The 20,376-nt window shown below is 41.7% G+C and overlaps 1 protein-coding gene across 4 annotated transcripts; it reads right to left on the bottom strand.

Annotated features, from left to right (window-relative positions):
- Positions 1–6,278: 6,278 nt before the first annotated feature.
- Positions 6,279–18,024, bottom strand: C24H5orf24 (chromosome 24 C5orf24 homolog). Of its 4 annotated transcripts, XM_075056236.1 has the most exons (3): positions 16,544–16,774; positions 8,351–8,780; positions 6,279–6,461 (listed from the first exon to the last, which is right to left on the bottom strand). In XM_075056236.1, exons 1-3 carry the CDS (start codon positions 16,559–16,561, stop codon positions 6,421–6,423), a joined length of 489 nt encoding a protein of 162 aa, XP_074912337.1. In that variant the 5' UTR covers positions 16,562–16,774; the 3' UTR covers positions 6,279–6,420. The 4 variants fall into 4 exon arrangements, with proteins under 4 accessions (XP_074912337.1, XP_074912335.1, XP_074912336.1 ...); XM_075056234.1 differs by lacking the exon at positions 16,544–16,774 and adding an exon at positions 17,878–18,024 and having other exon boundaries at positions 6,279–8,780; XM_075056235.1 differs by lacking the exon at positions 16,544–16,774 and adding an exon at positions 17,832–17,851 and having other exon boundaries at positions 6,279–8,780.
- Between the last annotated feature and the right edge of the window lie 2,352 nt (positions 18,025–20,376).

Raw genomic sequence — 20,376 nt, 5'->3', positions numbered from 1 at the left:
TAACCTACAGCCAGGCTGGAGTAAGGGTAAAAGCCTGCAAACTAAAGGCGTATTTTTTTAAAGCTAAAAAGAAAAGATGAGCTCTTGTCCGTCTGCATATCGACCAAAGCTCCCAAGCTGAAAGGCAGCGTAAGTATTCTGGTTATTTCTTTTTAGGAGACAATATTCCTCCTCTCACAGGGTTAGTTCTTGCTTTCAGTTTAATAGTGAAGCTTCAGGACTGTTTGGGGCATTCTGAAAATGAACACAGTACTTCAAGTGCTGATACCCCCTTTTTTACCGTGTTTTTTTAAACTGCCAGCACCACACAATGAGAGTTTGCCGAAACTGCATCTGTCAAGAAGTGAGAATTACGACCTAGGAGATTATGAACCATATACACACACTGGAAAAAAGCAAGGAAAACACTGTACATGCATATAAATGAAGATGGGTGTCAGTTTTATTACAGAAATGGGATTTTTGTCTTTTGATTTTATTAGGGGACACTTCTCCAAATCTGTCCTTTCTTACAATGCATATAATTGAATTTTTTTCATTCAAAGTCTGTTTGCATAAGCATTCCTATTGAAGACATAAGAGCCTAAAGATAGAAAACATGAGGTTTGCACATAGAGGAAAAAGACTTAATTAGACCAGCTGATACAGACCGAGCAAGCAAGCTTGAAAGCAAAAGCACGTAAGGAATCCAAGCTGATGCAGACAAGTCAGGAAAAAGCTGCCCCATTCCCAATTGTCCTCATCTTTTGAGTTTGGACAAAACAGCATTTTCAACTTGAAAACAATTTTCCTTCTGGCCAAGGACTGCATGTGGTTCCCAGCTCTCAGCTCTGTGCCATCAGGGTCTAGCGTCTCCCTTGCCGCAGCCCTGCATGGTGTCAGATCTCGCACACAGGTGATGGATGATATTCCAAACCTTGAAAATAACAGATAGCCTTCTGGCAGCATACCCCCATCCGAGACACCTCTGTGGATTTAGTCCTAGCATAGTATCCTTCCTACCATAACACAAATCAAAAGGTTTGTGCAAAATTGTGGTTTTTATGGTGACTATAATAAGTAATCTATTAATGGAACACAAATGAACTCCCAAGAATTATAAACAGTCAGGCTTTATCATACCTAACTCACAACAAATGTACTATCCTAGTGCTTATGTATTACAGAGAAGGCACATTTCTTACAATGCCTGCCAGTTCTGTTGCAAAACTGTTTTCAGCGGCTTACATTTTTCTGATTTTTAATGCCAAATGTCTGTTTTCAGGAAAAAGTCTAGTTAAAAAAAAACAACATTGTTTTGCATCTATTCAATATTCTTGGACACATTAGAAAAGCTGTTTGCTACAGAATAATCTGAATTAGCAAAGAGGAGGATTTGCAAAATACGAGTCTTTTGCTGCACCCATGAATAAACACCAAAACTTGGTGGTCATTTGTGCATCATAGATTTCTGCAGCTGGACTTCTCCCCTCCTCAGATTTCAGTCACACTGGGCAACGTGGCAAGAGAAGGAGCGAAAGAGGACACGGACTGGGACAAAGAGGCAGCGCCAGGACCTTCACCAAGACCAGGGTCTCCACTCGCATATAATCCCAACATCCTCACAGCTACGACATTCTGTGTGTTCAATAGTGCAAAGATGAAGTAGAAGAAAACATGACAAGCATTCAAGTCAGGAGCACATGCTGAGGTCGCACAGGCAACTTAAACCTACACCTAAATTTGGGATGTGTGACTTTGTAATCTTTGTTTTCTCAATGTTGCTGCAGTTGACTATTTAAAAATACAACCACTTGAAGCAGTAAATACACATTTTAGTATTATGCATATCTCAAAGGCCTACTCTAAGTAAGTAATCAGACTTGCACTAATTGTGATATTTTTTCACTAATTAGAACAAGCTTTTGTGGTATGAAAACAACAACATGAAAGGCAGGAAGATTTATCTGCCTCAGATAATTTAAACAACACTTAAGAATTCCACACCATTTTTCAGCTTCAAAGTAGTTAAAAGTTGTTAACTAATGATTCCTTCCAGCAACCCTGCAAGATAAGCAGGTATTTTTGCTGCCTTTTTACCAATGGGAAAAAGGAGACATTGCCATCCCTAGGCCAGGCAGGGAACCTGGGTGAGAGCCAGCTCCAGAACGCGGTAGCTTTTGGGCTGCCAATTCTGTATGGTCAGGCCACACCTCTCTCTTAAATGTTAAACAATAAACACAGAGCCACAGGCAGAACCTGATAAAAATAGCATGCAATGCAAGGCAGCGAGTCAGCCCTTTACTTTAGGCATTACAGCTTTAAATGATTAACTGTCAAGAACAATCTTCATTTGTCTTGGTCCAAAAAACACACTCTGCTGAGCCGGCATATTTAACAGGTATGATATCACTAATTCACATTGTACTATTTGTGCTATTTTAAGCGATAACACCGAGGAGGTACAAAAGCATAAAAATGCCGGTCCAGCCCCAAAGCAAGCCTTGGTGTCTTACTATACACGTAGATGAAATTATTAAAAGATATAACCATCTTAAAGGCTCCTTCAAGATGTCCAGCTAGCATAGCTGACACCCCAACACCGCTAGTCTGTCAACAGGAATAAATCATAAACTGGACCTGTCATCAGAAACAGCACCTGGCCTCGCACACCAGCTGTGTATCGAGGGAACGGATTGCGTTGCAACTTTTAGCATTCAGTTCCTTACATGGCAGAGAACACAGCACCCATGGAAGCAGTCGAGCAACTCCCAACACAGCTGAAGAGCCTGTATTCTTGTACAGTATAATTTATGACTTACTTAATATCTAACACTTAAGGTTTCGTTACAACCAAGAAAATAATCCATTTCGCTCAAGGAATCACATCCAGGAACTGATTTTTAGACCAGGATGTAGCAGACTGTAGTCAAACTCTGTTCTGAACATATCCAGTCACCGTGAAGGCCAAATATTTAGAATTAGCAGGATGGCCAACCAACGGGGGAAAAAAAAAGCATCAGATGTCTTTTTCAGGTAAAAGCAACTTAAGTCTGCAAAATAACTACAACTGACATTTAAAAAGTTTCAACCCTAGATGTATTCAGGGCCTTCGAAAGTACATGGAAGAGAAAACAGAGGGTGCTGGAGAGCAAGAGGAGGACGCAAACCAAACACAGTCTAGATTACAGCTTCTGGTAGGTAGGACTACCCACCTTCCCCCAAAGTTACTGAAAAACTTCAGTAGTGAAAAGAAAAAAGAAAAAAAAAAAAAGAGGGGTTGAATGGTATGCAGAGCACATGTTACCAACAAAGATAATCTGGAATATTGCTAGAATACAGGGATAAATACATCTTATTCATCACAGAATAATGAATAATGACCACCATTCCATGAAAAGTTTAGTTTATGGGTACTCTCAAATTGATTTCATGAGCAACAGAGGAGAAAAAAGTCAGCAGCTTACTATTTATACGTACATAGCCATAACTCCTTTCCACCCCTCTTCTCATATTTGAGTGAAAGGGTAAGAACAATTAAGTTACTGTAGCAGGATTTTCAATTCATTAAAAAATAATCAACATTCCTCTATTTTCTGATACCTTGCAATTCATACAGGCTTTTTACCTTAATTCAAATACATGGGACTTGCCTTAACAAGCAATACACATCTCACGTTGAAATTCAGAAAGCAAAGTATACTGAAAGGGTGGGCTAATTTATTCAATTTAAAAATCACATAACACAGCAGCCTCCCAACTCTCACAAATCCTGTGTGCATTTTAAAGTCCACGCAGGCATGAACACACTCGATCTACTGCAGTCGGATTCAATTACGCTTCAGGGAGGCAAGGGACAAACACAACAAGCCACTGGATTTTAAGTGAAATCTGTACAAGGTGTACCAACACATTTCAGTGCCAGTTCAAGTCACTTAACTATGACTGAGACGTCAGGAGAACAAACAGCATTTCTATTTACTAGAGAGAAGGGCTAAGGCTATTGGTCTGGTAATGCTGTCAACAGGCATCTTCAACCAGAGTTTAGAAGCTATTAAAAAAAGCCCAGAGAAAAAAATGTTAGGTTTTAAAGTATTAACTTTATTAATAAATATACATCCATATGATGATGTAAATACAGATCATGAACACTACTCCATTCCCATACACATAATTGCACACGAGTAGCTCAAGTTCATGGACATAAAAACATACACAGTATCTAATCAGGCTTTTTACAGCAGAGGACGGGGTGCTGATACTAGTTATTTAACAGATTACTGTTTCCCCCAAAGTAAACCTGTAGAAAAGCAAATGATGAAAGATTAAAGTATCAGAAAGTGGTTCAAATTTCAGAAAACAGATTTTTTCTATTTGGAAAAAAAAAAATCACAAGGAGAAAGGTCTAGTCTCTACTGAAGTCATAAATATATTTAAGCAGTGTTAAAATATATGCATTAAAATAGAGAAGAATAAACTTCTTTTGTGGTCAGAAATGAAGCCTGCAATTCGAAGTATTTATGATTGTTACCAACTGTTTTAACTGTCAACTCTAAGGATAGCATGAAACATTATTATACATATAACAAAGAACAGCAGAGTCACAGCTGATGAAACCATCGGACAAATGACTTCACATTGCTCTGCCTTTTAAAGCTCTTCAAAAATGGGGGAGGGAGTTAAATTCTCATCTGAATTACTCTGTGTATTGTAGTTCCAAGTAATTCTTTTCACAGACACATCACTTTTCACTGACAAGGCTTGGTTTTGTCCTGACTGAACTCTAAGATCTTTCAGACAAAATGAAAATATATTCATTCAGAACAGAGATCTTCAATGGCTCTTGATACACAGTTATTTTGATTAGTTTAAACTAAATCCAAGATATAAAGAACATTGCTTTAATGACAAAGCTAACTGCTGATTTTAAAAATACTATCTTTGATATCAAAGTCAGCCACTTCTGATGGTATCTGATTTTTTTCTGCCAAAATACGGTGCTAGCATCTTGAATATGTCCAGTGCAAGACTTTATAGTAGCAAAATTATTTGGTTTTAAAGTTTAAGTAAATTTAATCAGAAACTGAATAGTAGTTACTATATGTATATTAAACAGTGAACTTGTATAGCATCATTAAGGAATAATAGCAAGCTAATATATTTCATTTGTGCATAAATAAGACGTTAGAAACTTGATAATTAAAAGAAATTATTAAAAAACAAACTTGACATGTAGATCTTCTGAACAGTGTTAACACACAACAGTGATCCTAGCTTATGAATAGCTGAATTATGATATATAATATAAAATAAGCAATTTACCTTACAAGTAACATTTTCATACTATGGGGGGAAAAGGCCAGTTTTCCCATTGGTACTAATAAAGTTTAGGCATTAACATGCTGTTTCAGTGTTTCTCATGGAAAGAAAGGTGTTGGAAAAAAAAGCACAATGTATTCTGCAGATTATACATAGGAAAAGCAGAAATATTTGAAAATTCCACTTCTAGTTCACTTTGAATCTCTTAATTTCTTTTTTCTTCCCCTCACTGCACGGCACCAGTAAACTATAGTCAGATAAAAAATAAACCAGAATTAGGAAATGCCCAGCAGTGCACTTCTGGTCTCCTTGCTAAATCTAGAGTGCCAGGCAGCCCATTACAGACTCTCTGAACACTTTTCTACTTTATGCTCATCATTTCACAATTGACAACGTTAATTGTTTTTTACTGGGATTATATTCCATCTGATATAATTAATAAACACTGTAATGAACAGAAATTGCTTAGATGATTTCATTATTTCATCAGCATACTTGAATACAAAATTCATTATACTAGCAGAACAGCAATACATCTGCATTATCTCCTGACACACAGCACAGCACCATTGAGTAGATGCACAAGTGAGAAACCGAACAGGAGCAAACAGGATAAACAGGAGGAGGTAAGAAGTGGAGTTTCTCCAAGGTACAGTGGTGACATGCAACACGTTCCTTGCCAGCGAGGTGTGACTCTCCTGCAGTTATTACATTCAGCTGAAGAGGACTGCTTTCCCAGCTGAGTTCAGGAAAGAACTTAAAGCAGTCTTTTGTTGAAAAATCATCTGATTAAAAATTCCCAATACAATACAGATCCTGAGGGTGAATTAACTCATGTTAGCATTTTGCATGTGTCAGAAGTTACATCATTCTGAGAAAGACTGCTAAATTTCAGACTTGCGAGTTTGTTGAGGAACAGAACGTATAACTGGATTTCATAGCTTCAGCACGAAGAAACTATTTTTTAGTAGCAGTTTAGCTGCCATTAGTTCATCTATCGACTAAGGAGCCATCCAGTATAGTTGAGGTTCATTGTCTTAGTTGCCAGTGCATACACAGTTCCCCCAAAACAATTCAACACACCTATTGTAAAGTACAGCATAAAGTCCAGCTCAATATGTGTTAGGCATCACTGGAACACCTGAAGGCTTGCTGCTTTTTTCCTGATAAAAAAGGTATGAAACATGACATCTGTTTCTTAAGTTGTCATCACTGAAATCAAGAGTTCTCATCAAAATGACAGCAGGCCAGAATAGCATTTATCTTAACAAAAATTATCAGCATCATTACTCATTCAGCACAGGCTCAATTAACCCAAATTTTTATGCTCCCCAAAATCTGCAAACTCTATATGTTCCCCCTCCCCAGATATTTGAAGCTACAAATTTATCATAATGTCATATTATATGTGAAACAACTTAAACATAAACTTTCTCCCAGATGGGGAGAAAAAAAAAAGCATTAATTCCAGTGAAATAAATTTAGAACAAACAATATGCAACATTGAGGACTGATTTTTTTGAAGTCTTGATTAAAGTATTTTACACACACACTCACACACTCTCTCACATGTAAAAAAAAAAATTAAACGCACCCAGCTGAAAAATGGAACATTTCTTTTGGAAGGAGGGGAGGTTTTAGTTTGAGTCAAGAAAGGTATTTATAGTTAACCAACAACATTTTTTTCAGCTTGCATGCATAGATGAATTACTTCATATCTGGGGTCTAGCAGTGCAGTAAACTGCATCCTGTTTGCATCAGCTATACAGTTTGCTTTTATAAATCATGAAAATGGCGTCCTTTGGTAGATATATAAGCTTCCATAACTTAAATATAGTATAAGTGTCAAACAACGAAATAACTGTATTTCCAGGAATATCTGGCAAAACTAAGTCTGAAAACTTGGCAACAGTGTATATTTAAAAAGTTTAATTTGTAAACATTATAGATTAATACTTTAAAAGCTATTAAACTGTCGCCACCTAAGCACAGATTTTAAAGGCAAAAAACAGTGTAAATAGCTATTTACAGATTTAAGAACATACTGTTCAATATTAACCAAGTGCGTAACTAGAATGAACAGTTCTTAATTTCCTATAAAATATTTCAAATTTCAAAGAATTATTTGTGGTTTGGTATACATACTATTAGGCATTTCAAAATTACACAGCAGAATCCTGTAACAGCATAACTAAAAGAACAGCTATCACCTAAAGGCAAATTAGCTCGTATTAATAAGGCGCTGTGAAGCTGTAACGTGCTGTACAAATGCTCAGTTTTCCTTAATATTTTAAAAAATATTTTTGGAGCATCAGTTGAAATTGACTTAATGCTACAACTCCAGAAACAAAAGCCACCTGAAATCAGCACTTTAAAAAAAGGTTGGGTTTTATTGTTTGTTTTTTAAGTTTTTAAGTATCTATTTGAGGTCTGTAGAAGCTCCTGCAGAAGTGGAAAATGTAGCTTGCTGCTTTCTTAATCAATTTTTTCTTATCAAGTAAGAACTCATCTGGCCAAGTTCCTTATTGTGGGATAGGCCACATCATGAACCAACAGCCAGCTAATTCTGTCCTTCTTATTTCAATTATTTAATGCATAACGACACAACTAGATTTACCAGAAATTGAATGTAAAACTAGGAACATGGACATTACTTAAGTATCGACACCAAGGCATAATGCATCACTTCAGACTTTCTTATAAATTATGACTTAAAACCAACAAAAAAACTTTTTAAACCAGTGCCTTCTCAACATTGAAAAGTTACTGAATTGCACCCGTAGCCTATGGCATTATTTGAATAAAAATAAAATCTAGAATCTCAGACTTGGGCAAACACTACAACAAAATGCAAGAAACATGCCAAAATTCAGAGTAAAGCAGATTAGTAAGGAGTTACTAATTCCCTCCTTTCATTCATTAGGCTGTTTGATTTTGCTACTAGTTTCACCAGCAGCATGTACTCCTCTGTTATGCACCATAGGGTAGGGAAAAGCTGCACTGCCACAAGTATAACTTAGATTTGCAAGCCGTGATAGAGCTTTAATGCTACCTGGAGGTCTGCCTGGGCTGACTTTGTATCCTGCTGCTTTAGTTGTACCCAAGGGTCTGCCTGGACTTGTCTTAAATCCAGCTGCTTTGGTGGTCCCCAGGGGTCGACCTGTGCTGGTTCGGTACCCTGCTGATTTTGTGGTCCCTGATGGCCTTCCACGTTTACCAGATCGGTTGAGGTTTTTCTTTTTCTTTAGTTCATCTTTTGTCTCTATATTCCTGCCACTTGTGGTCTGCAAGTGCGATTCATTCAACGCATCTTGTCTCTGGCATGCAATTGGTTTGTGGCTGACTGCGTGGCTGTATTTACTTTGCTGTGTGGCATACAAGTCAAACTGATCGGCAGATCTCACATTGTCTTCGTTAAGGCAAGAACTCTTGCCGGTCCCACAGAAAGCTGTATTACTGCTGGCAACAGGGTGCATCATTTTCTACCAAAAATAAGAGAGACAAATATGTATCAATATATAATAATACTGCAGCATTCCACAAGTGAGAATCTTTCAAAAGCTACCTCTATTTCTTAAAATTAGTCTGAACTACTTTGTCTATTTTTAATAAACAGTATTGATGTCAGTAAATTACTTTTTTAGATTAGTTTTATTAAGCTTTCGCTTGAGGTTTTGCACGGTAACCTTTACACATAGTTAAAAATGACAATTAAAACCATGTATTATTCAGATAGGTATAATTAGGGAAGAAGTATGTTACAGAACTAAACAAGAGCATTTAAGCAACCAAATATACAATATACACTCACCCACCACAGTTTCAAAACCTTTCTAACTGAATCTCATGTAAATTCTAGCCATCTAGTTGTTTAGATTAACCTGTCGCTTGTGAGTCAAGGAAAAATATGGTTATCACTCTCTTGATTTAGTAGATACAGGCTCCTGAAGATTTTTTTTTCGTTTAACTGCAGCAATAATAAAACACTGATCAGTTTTGTCATTTCTTGTCACAATTAATGTGACAGAAAGAAAGAGGTTATGCATTCAGCAAAGACAATGGTGCCATAGTTGGGAAAACAGAGGTACGGAATGAATCTATTACAAAGTACAAGATACTAGACTGCAGAAAAGCCACTGCTGTCCTAGTTAGAAGAGCAGGTGCAAGTTGCTGGTAATGCCAACTCCGAGGTAACAACTTTGGGAAAAACAACACGACTCCTGTTACAGACGTGCACGCTGTCACACATCTCCAAATATTCTGGAAAACAAACGTGGTCCGTCAAGGTCAGCAACTGTTTTATATAGCTTGCTCTTTTCGTTAGACAAAAACAACTTGAGCTGTGCTCTGTTTACAGAGGTTTACTTGTTTAAACAAGAATCAAAACCCTATCTTCAGGATGGCAGAAGGGTGACTCTCACCTGCCTGTTACTGCAGGCTAAGCCCTGTTCCAATGGACAAACTGATGTCCAGCTGCTAGAAGTCATGTACGGCCACCATCAGAATTACGAACAACTATTTCTAAGTAAACTGGTTATGCTTGTATCTATCATATCGAATCCCTGCAGCATATGTACTGGGGCATAATCACAACAATTAACAATATTACTAGTATTCTAAAACGTTTTTAGGATTAATGCTTCTAAATACCAACTGCACAGATACTGCCTCAGATTTCTTAAGAGTGGCAATACCATATGAAGCCAGCAAGGCACACAAGGAGCAACATGATCTTTTCATCCATTCAACTATACTGGTTCTACAACTTAAATAAGCTGTAAATACTCAGTTTAAGATAGTAATATTTAACCATGCTGAAGACAAGATTAAGCCAATCAATACTGGGCACATCAGAGTGCTTCTGCGCCCCACAGTCATGCTTAGGACACCAAATATTTCTTCCTGTGGTAAATTTCTCTAGTAGATAAGGTCTGGAAGATTTATTGTATTTTCCCTGCAGTAGCTCTGGAATATCTCCTACAGCAACCCAATTTAAACTCTACCATTGATTACTGAATTTATTTGGCAGTTATGAATGTCTCTTCCCAGCCAGAGAGAAAGCGTACAGCAGAGACAGTCTGTTTACCCAGGAGTAAATCCCCATGCCCTTTTCTTCTGATTACAATGGATACATTCCCAGAGTAACACCCAATTTACAATTTACCTTGGCTCGTCAAATGCGCATTACAGTGTATGTATTACTCTTGTGCAAATACTCGAATATGGTTTTATGTCAAATAATGAAATTATGATAGCAATATCATTTAAATATTTAAATATTCTAGCAGAGATTATCTGAGCGCTACAAGTCTGGTGTGTTGAAGGGGGTACAGTGCAACAAATGTGAAACCACTGTTATTGCAGGTGTTGACTAGCAAACAAAACAACTAAGAATAATTAGCAAGTCTGCACTTAGCAAAGAACAAGTAAGCTACAGGTCAAGAGACCAGACAGACTTTTCTGTGCAGCAATAAAAAGGAAGCTTAAGGTTTTCTACAATTAGCAGTCAAAAAAAATGTTACCTTCCTTTAACCCCACTAGAATAGGGCCCACAATATCACAAAAAATACCTGAGATTTTTCATGATACGTAACTGCCAACATAAGGGTTCTGATACTGTAATTCTGCTGGTGAGAGAGTAAGCCCAGCGGCTCCGAAAGCCTATTCATCTGTTTGTTGATACACTAGAGGACACTTGGAATGGTTAGCAGCATTCTTGTCTCAGTACTCACTTTAAACGCAGGAACACTGGCTTCACCCCAAAAAGCCGCTCCAAGCTCAACTGCCACAAAGAAGGATCAGTTCAGCTGCCCACTATCCGAGGAACACACCAGAGGAGGGAGAAGGCACTGAATAAAGTGAGGGCCCCTGGTATTTCTCAGGAGACCGACCACCACTCAGACTTGTTCCTGTCTATGTTACACTCCTATTCTCTGCTTTTTCTCCTCATTACAGTCGGGGGGGGGGCGGGGGGGGGGGGTCCTACAGACACCATCCATCCTTCCTGAGAACTATCGCAGGTACTCCTAGACAGTGAATATATCCTGCTGTAACTGCCAAACGTTGGAGCTTCATCACCATATGCATGTGTTTTGTGTCTACTGTAATATCCCTGAGAGCTCTTGACAAACACTAACTTTACATACAAAACCTGGCTGATGCTAGTTTACCTTCCATCTGGCAACAGCCAGTATCACTGTAATTGATGAAAGAAGAAAGACATACAAATCAGTAACTGTTTAAAATTTCTTACAAGAGGAAGCTTAAAAAAAAACCCCACAATGTTGGTGGAAGACAGCCAATGGGAATTTTTTTAATGCTTCCCCCCCGCACCGTTTTTCATCAAACCACGAAAATTTCAAGGAGTAGCCAAGGTTCGTTTTGTGTTTTTTGATTTAAGACTTTTTTTGAAAAGTTTTAAAAAGGAAATCTGTAATCGAGCTTAATTACCCTAACATGGACATCTCCAGCATAATTTTACTTCGTTCACATTACAGCAGGGAATAAAAGAATGTAGTGAGTCTATCTGTAGAGTGGAAACAGGTTTCTTGGCAGGGAGATATACAGTATAAATGAGAATTGGTATAAAATGCAAAGCTACACCAATTTAAAAATCACACTGTAGCTAAACTGTGGAGCCAAACACATACAACTTCGTGTGCAAGCATTCTTAAATAAAACTGGCCAGAAAAGTTTTCAGTGAAATTGAACTCACTTGTTTTAAACCTCTAAGTAGACATGTAAAAGATATTTCCAACAGTTTACTTAAATCAAGTTTTTAAACTGATTCAGCTGACTAGTTGAATGTTTCTATGTAAACAAATAGTTAAGATGAGGCATTGTAGTAACAAAATTTAGTTGTATTTCAAAAAGATTTTTACTGGAAAGTGGCTGTGAAGGATTTTCTGTATGGATCCTTTTCTATCTGGTAATTTATTTCTATACAAATGCTGGGGAAAGGAGGAGACAACTGGATAAGCTAGCTTTGGGAAAAGAGAGGCAGCATTAGAGCTTCCCATGCAACAAAGCACAGAAGCCCCACAGCTGCTAGAAATAAAGAAAGAAACAGGACCATCCATCCAGGACCCACAAAGCTTTGCTGTGGGGGGATTTCTGGGCATGGTAACAACCCCTCCTTTTAAAGTACAGCTGCACTGCCACTCTCCTGCAAAGTTAATCTGCTTTAGCACCAGCAAGGTGAGACTCAAGTTTTGTTTTGCTCAGATGACAGCCAGGCTACTGATCGGTCAATACACAACGTATGAGGCTGCTGTTAGGATTTTTTTGTATTTCAGAGTCAAGCTTGATATCGTTTGCTTTATTCTGCTGGGAGATGAAACAGTGTGCTGGTTTTGGCTGGGATAGAGTTAATTTTCTTCATAGTAGCTAGTATGGGGCTATGTTTTGGATTTGTGCTGAAAACAGTGTTGATAATAGAGATGTTTTCATTATTGCTGAGCAGTGCTTACACAGAGTCAAGACCTTTTCTGCTTCTCATCCCACCCCACCAGCGAGCAGGCTGGGGGGGCACAAGGAGTTGGCAGGAGACACAGCCAGGACAGCTGACCCCAGCTGACCCAAGGGATATTCCAGACCATATGACATCATACTCAGCATAGAAAGCTGGGGGAAGAAGGAGGAAGGGGTGGACGTTTGGAGCGATGGCATTTGTCTTCCCAAGTCACTGTTATGTGTGATGGAGCCCTGCTTTCCCGGAGATGGCTGAAGACCTGCCTGCTCATGGGAAGTGGGGAATTAATTCCTTGGTTTGCTTTGCTTGCATGCACAGCTTTTGCTTTACCTGTTAAACTGTCTTTATCTCAACCCACGAGTTTTCTCACGTTTACTCTTCTGCTTCTCTCCCCCCTCCCACCGGTGGGGGGAGTGAGCGAGCGGCTGTGTGGGGCTTAGTTACCAGCTGGGGTTAAAACATGACAAACAAACCATATTATAGGCAATACAGACACAGCAAGAAACTTATGAAATTTCATCTAATTCCACTGATATAACAGGTTTTGGACAGACAGAGAGTCTGTCCTTGTATCCCCAAATACAGGTTAACATACTGCGCAGCTCTAGCTTTTAACTGCTAAGGCTTCTGTTACCGGTATGGGCCGTCCCTCTCTAGGCTTGAAACTATGCAGAAAATCCCCATTCGTGTCTTGTTCACTACACAAAATTTTTAAGATCAAAGCTACTCACATCACATTACATAAGAACACCCTCTTGGATTGTGACATGACGCTGTCTTTAGCTTTCAAACATCACGCGCTTTGCCTTCTTCATGGGCAGAATTTAGCTGCCAGCGTAGACAAGATGAAAACTTTCACAAGCAAATAAAGTACACAAGCCCCCAGAACAGGCACTTGCTCATTACCTATTGTATACTGAGTACTGGACCTGCGATCCATTATCTGCATTAGCAGAATAATCAGTTCCAATATAAGAAGCAGGCAACTGCTCTGGACTCACCCACCCCAGCCTGCTTTCTGTAACTGCAGCCTGGTTAGCACCAGAACAGTCCTGACTCAGCAACTGCTTTTGACTTCTGGTAAAACACGCTTGAGTCTGAACAAAACTGGAAGTATGTCTATATCATAGCTTTTCAAATGATGGAATACCAGGAAAGGTAAACTCCTATCGCCAAGAGGGACAATTTTTTTTTAATGAGGGTTAGTATATAAAACCCACTCATTTTTCTGAAGTTTTCCACAGCTGAGCTTGCAATAGTTTCAACAGCGTTGATGGAGCTGTAGGAGGCTGTAGAAGTACATTTTCATCATCATCCAACACATAAAAAGTATATGACATGCTAAAAACCACAAGCAGCTACAAGTATTATTTCTGCACTAGTACTCTGAACGTCACTTCTACCAATTAAAACCATTGCAGTGGAGCACAGGACCAGCTCTGTTCAAGATCTCTGCATAAAGAACGCTCTATGCCACATACAACAGCGCAGGGCCTGCAGGCCCTGGGGAATACCAAAGGGCTCATTTTCCTTGCAGGGCGGGAGTTTAAGCAGCAGCAGCGATATTTTCCCTTTCAAGATTGCAACAGAGATACAGTATAGGTTCTGCTTTTCCCTCTCAGGATAGCTGGTGTGAGAAATACTTTCATCACTCAGTTAAAAGAAAGAATTACATAAATTTAAATGTTTTTCAAGTGTCCCTTTTATTGTCAGCTCCTTTTCTCCACATTAACTCTTGCTAAAGTAGGGCCTTACCCAAATTTTAAAAACCTGTAACCACTTGTTTTCACAATGTTGCACCCACCTTAAGTATTCCCATAAATGTAAATATTTTAAAAATACTAACTACAAAATCCTATCAGCAGCACAACATACACTGTAACACCTGAACCTACATTTGAAATCTAATCTACTTCTGAAGCCAGATAACCAGTTTCTCCAAACTGTGCTGACGAAGCACTTTCTGCAGTTGATTGCATAATATGATTTTTCTCGACACTAGGTAAAATATATTAAAAACAGCCCAAATATAAGAACAATTTATTTACAGCAGTGACTTGCTAGAGCTACTACATGACACTATGTTGTCTCTTCAATTTGCAGTCTCATGATTTTGAAAACAGTTTCTTTCTCAATTATTCTTAGTGCAAAAAGACTAAGAAATTAAGAGTTCCCCAAGCAATACAAAAACTTAGAAGTATTCCTCCGGTGACCCAGCATCATTTTCTTACATGATGGTAGTTAAGGGAAGAGTTATTTGGAGCTGATATACCCACCCCCTTCAAATTCCTCTTCCCCAGATGTGCCAGGCGGAGGGGGAGCCTTCCCTCACAAAGGGGCTGCGACTCCTGCTCCTTACTGGAGAGCTGCAACCTGGGTGTATCTCTGCCTCTGGGAGTTCAAGTCTTTCAGCTCAGGCACCCTTGGAGAAACAGTGCTCTCCAAAGGCTAAACACCAGCTTTGTATTAAACACAGAGATCAGCACTGCTCTCACAAAGATTAGATGTTGTCAGGCGCTAGCTAGGCTAAGTGTCAAGTAAACCGTGAACTTTTAGGGATCGTTCATGATGTGATTGCAGAACCAAGGAAACAAGTAATTGTTAGGCTTTCTAACCTTAAAAGACAAGTAAGTCATATCGAAGGGCAGAGTTTCACTAGATGCTAACATCAGCAAGAATGTCAGCTGACTTCTTCCCACCCTAAAATTAAGATCATATAACCATGTGATAATGAGAAACAAAACACCTGAGAAGGTTAAGATAGCTTCACAAAAATTAAGGAAGATCACGTCAATGATTTAATTAACTGTGCACCTCCAGTTACACTGACACAATTGACAGTTTGGTTTCATAATCAGTAGAAACCACTCCAAATCCGCCTTTTTTCTGAACGGGACAATCTTGCCCTTTCGTCATCTCCCACATTCCCACTCCTTGTGCCAACACTAACTATTGTGCAAGAGCAGGACAAACCAACACAAGGGATCTAACGCAGGTGAAAACTAATCCAACAAGAAAGCAAAAGCAGCAGTCGGCTGGCATTAAGGCAAGACAGGAACAGAAACAAGCATTTCTATTAGAAGCACAGAGACAGAGGCCCCAGGTCAGCCTAAGCCACGTTACCCACTGGCTGCCACTGACCCACTAGCCATTGGTCCCAGTTACTTAAAAAACTAACTAGACCTCAAAAAGATGACTTTGACAACTTAATGGACTTAAAAGACCTGAATTAAGGGTATGACAAGTCCCAAACACAGCACCAGGGAATGGAGGTTGGGGAAAACGCCCACAGCTGGGGATGGGACAGCGCAGAATCAAGGCAGCCATCAGGCCAGATAGACTGGCTTAGAAGACTAAGGTTGTGAAACTGCACCCTGATTATTCTGTGGTTCTGTAATTACCAAACTTCAAGGCAATCCAAATATGCATATGAATGACGGAGCAGGTAGAAGTAGATCTTTACAAAGAAAGGATTATTAGTGTTTGTGAAATTGTCCATTCACCTCAAGGAGCTATTCCCAGGTAAACAGGAGCAGACCTCACCACAGCCTAGAACAATGGCTTTGAGGAGCTCGAGATGCTTATTCATCTCTGTGGGTGTTCTCGCCCACCCGCTCTTCTCCCCAGGGAACAGACCTCGCTGTAGTCTAGAACAATAGCTCGGAGAGGTAAGAGGTGCTCATTCATCTCAGTGGGTGTTCTCACCTACCCTCTCCTCTTTCCCTAGCCTCCTCCCACAAAAGGGTTTTGAAGCTTAAGAGATAGATCAAACACCTCCTTCCTGATGTGCATTTCCACGGTGTTTCTCTGTGACAGGACTGGTGCAAAAGGCTCCAGGCACCTGTCAACACACCCAAACACAGCCACTGCAGCATACTTATGCTAGACGGCAGAAAGACAAAGTCCACTTGTTGAATCTGTTCAACAATGGTCAATGGACAAACATGTGGGACTTTTTTTCTTTAAGGCTGCATCTAAAACCTGAAGGATACAGATAGAGACAAAAAGAAAAAGTTGTAAGAGAAAGTGTGGCATCTGAAGACTGAAATAGAAATAAACCATAATTTAAGAAATATATTAACTCAGTGTTCCTCCTTCTCTTTCATTTTACAAAAATAAAACCCACATGGATCAAAACAACTGTTACTTACTTTAGAGAGATATCCAGAGAGAAATGCATACAAATTAAAGGTGCAACTATTCACTAATTAATTACCCCAGAAGGGCTATGCACTAATAAGGATGTACTAAACTATCTGTAACTATATGCAAGAAAATACACCACTCACATGCATCACGCTAGAACGCAAAGAGGCACAGAAGGAACATATCAGAGACTATCCAGATACCCTGACGTGCAGGTGAACGAAGGCATCCGCTACCCAGGTACGTCAAGGAAAGACATCCATGGACTGTACGTACACATTAAGATCCCACACGCTAATGGAAATCTAAGTAAAAAGCACTGCATATACACTATCCCCACGCACAAGAGCTGTAGGTGCTGAAGGGAATTAGTAATTCCTGAGCGCGGCCGAGTGACCAGGCTGGGACGCAGCAGGAGGCCCCAGCTCCACCTGAAGAGGCCAAGGGCCAGCTGAGGGGACAAAGGGGCGGCACAGCTCCCTCCGGCCCCGGCCCGCCGCCTCAGCTGCCACCACAGCCGCGCCTGGGGTCACTGCGGGGAAAAAGGGGCTCGCCTCGCGTGTCACCTGTCTTGCGTGGGTAGCAAGAAAGAGGGCCCGGCCCGGCCCGGCCCACCCCCCCGCCTTGGCCCAGGGCACGGCCCGGCTCCCTCCCGCCCGGGCGGGGGGACAGCGGGACGGGGCGGCGATGGCGCAGCTCCCCTCCCGCGGCCCTGCGGGGCCGAGCTCCCGTACCCGGGAACGGAGCGCAGGCGGCCCCCTCCCACCCCCCCACCGTGAGGAGACCGGGGGATCCCCCTCAGCGGCGGGGCTGGACGCGGCCGGCGGGGGAGGGGAGGGGAGCGGAGCTCCAGCTCGGCTCCGCTCCCCTCCCCCGCCGGCCGCGTCTCCATCTTGCCCGCCCGCCGCCTACCCACCGCGCGGAGAAGGGGTCGGGGGACGCGGTCCCCGGTCCGCACCTACCTGAGGAGATCGGGGCGGCCTGCAGGGCGGCGGACGAGCGGGCGGGCGGGCGGGAGCGAGCGGCCGCCTCCCCCACACCCCGCCGGGCAGCTGCAGGGAGCGGCGCTGCGGCGGGCGCGGGCGGGAGGGAGGGCGGGGCGCGCTCCCGAGCGGGGGGCCGCGCCGCGGGGGCGCGCGGGCGGCGAGCGTGCGCGCGCGGGGCGGGGCGGGGCCGAGTCGGCGGTGGCGGGAGCGGGGGGGGGGCTCCTCCCGACTCTGAGGCGCTCAGTGTGGGGGACCCGCCGCCATTTTGTCCTGCGGGGGGGAAGGTGGCGGGCGGGCGGTGGGCTGAGGTGCGACGCGCGCCGAAGGGTGAGGAGAGACCGGTCGCCCTGACGGCACCTGGCTTTCGCACAGAGGAGGAGGCAGGGCCGCCGGGCAGGCAAGGAGGGCAGCTGGGATGGTGCGCGGCGGCCTCGGGTGCAGGCGAGCGATCCCCGTCGCCCTGGGCCTCTGTGACAGGGCAGGGGAGCGCTTGCACTGAGCCGTTGTTCCTGTTCTTCTCCACCACAAGAGCAGCATTATTGACATTCATCTTTGCGTCTGGCTCCCAAGGATAGATCACCCATCTATTGTATAGTAAAATAAACCATAGAACGTGTCCTGTGTATGTTAAATACTGTAAATGGTTAAGCACATTCATGAAAGCTGATACAGGATGCTTGGTGTTTCCATTACTTTCATTTGGATAGAGGAGTGCGATATTTTCTGTCCCAAAAGTACACGTGTTGCAGTCAAGCTTTAGGGCTGTATTAAAATAACATATTAGGTTAGTTCTCTTACACCGCAATGAAGACAGCAGCCATTTCCAATGTAAATCATACAAGGGTTGAGTCCATGTACCATTAGCCACTGGTGTTTTGCAGCACCAGCTGCAATGAAGTACTGTTATTAAATATTTTGCCGTTTCATCCATCTATGTTCTGAAGAGTTTAGTATCGCAGTGGCACTTTGCTATAAACAAGGCTTTATACCTTTGAGCAGGAACAGCAACTTCAACTATTTCCAAAGAGATCCCACAGAAACAGGAATTTTAAGTGCCCAACACTTTTCACAATCTAACCTTTTGTTGTCAAGGTCAGTTTTAGTGTAACAATGTGATAACCCACTTTATTGAGGGCTATGACCAACAGATTTTTTTATCCACGTTTGTTAATGATGCTAACAGCATCAGTGCCACTGTATATTCGTCCAAACCTTCCTGCCCTCTGATAGCACCCTTGGGCCACTGATAGACAGTAGCACATAGACCTTCAAACCACAGGGTCTAAATGAGCACACGAGTCCTTAAATGACTGGCACATGAAAGAGTCTGAAAGATGTTCTGTGTTATTCAGATGAGGTCTTAAAAAATAAAAGCAAGAAAGACCAGGCAAAAAAAGAAACTGCAGCTTTTACAAATGGCTAATTCTGTTTTTCTAAATATTTTCCTCTTCTGCTGTTGTTTGGGCAGCTGACTGCTGTACTCCGACCCTGTGGTACCCCATTTCTACAATACTTGGAGCTTTTCAGGCCGAAAATTGCTGTGAAACATCCTGCCAAGATGATGGTTCATTTTTTTTGCCAGTGCTTCCTAATGCATGCAGGAATCCTCACTTGCAATATAAGAAAGCAGCAGGGGAAAGCAGCATTTATTTAGCTTAATTTAGCAAATGATTCAGTTTATTTATGAACCTCATCTTTCTGCTGTTTTTAACTCTTGCTGGAAATGCTGCCGCCAACCAAAAGTGGTAGAGTTCGATACCTCTTTGGTATCCCGCTATTTTCCTTTTAATATCTTAGTCTGGAAGGTGATGGAAGTCAGGCTGGGCTCAGGCTCCTGATTTATCTAGAAGAAACCGTGATCTCAACAGCATGCAGAAGTGGTCAGATACTAGAGAGGAGTGAACTTGTAATGTGAAGCAGTGAAAGGTGCCATCCCAAGAAGCTGTGAAACCTGAATCGGGCTGTTGTTGACGCTATTGCCGGCAGACTGGCAGAGCGAGATCTAAATGTTTGACCTTGGAGCTGGATGTGCCTCTGTGAGGGTGCTGCCTCTGTGTGACTGCTCTGTATTGTGCTCCAGGCAAACCCATGCCAGATGAGCCAGCTCCGATGCCTACAGTGCTCAAATATTAATCTGGTAGCAACAGGGTCCGGTTTCCTCATCCGCACGCTGTGCTAATAAAAACAGGAACCAAACAAAAGACAAATTGGTCTGCAACTGTCTTGTTTTGTGAAATCTCCCCAGGACCTGAAGCATGGCTGCTGCTCAGGTTGCAAATCTGCTTCCTCCTTTTCTTTCTCTAAAGGACTGCTCTTGCTAGCAGTAGCGAATAATTACATTAATTATCTGTAAGGTAAAAGATGCAACGAAATGCTGCCCCTTCCTACATCCAGACCGCAAAGTCCCATTCCCCTCCTCCCTTACTAGACATCTCACTCGTGGATCCGAATTTTCAAGGAGAGGAAGGGCCTAAA

Source organism: Buteo buteo, chromosome 24 (genome assembly GCF_964188355.1).
Source record: "Buteo buteo chromosome 24, bButBut1.hap1.1, whole genome shotgun sequence".
In the NCBI taxonomy this organism is placed as follows: Eukaryota; Metazoa; Chordata; class Aves; order Accipitriformes; family Accipitridae; genus Buteo; species Buteo buteo.
The sequence above is the reverse complement of the archived record's forward strand: the minus strand, read 5'-3'. Positions and strand labels throughout refer to the sequence as shown.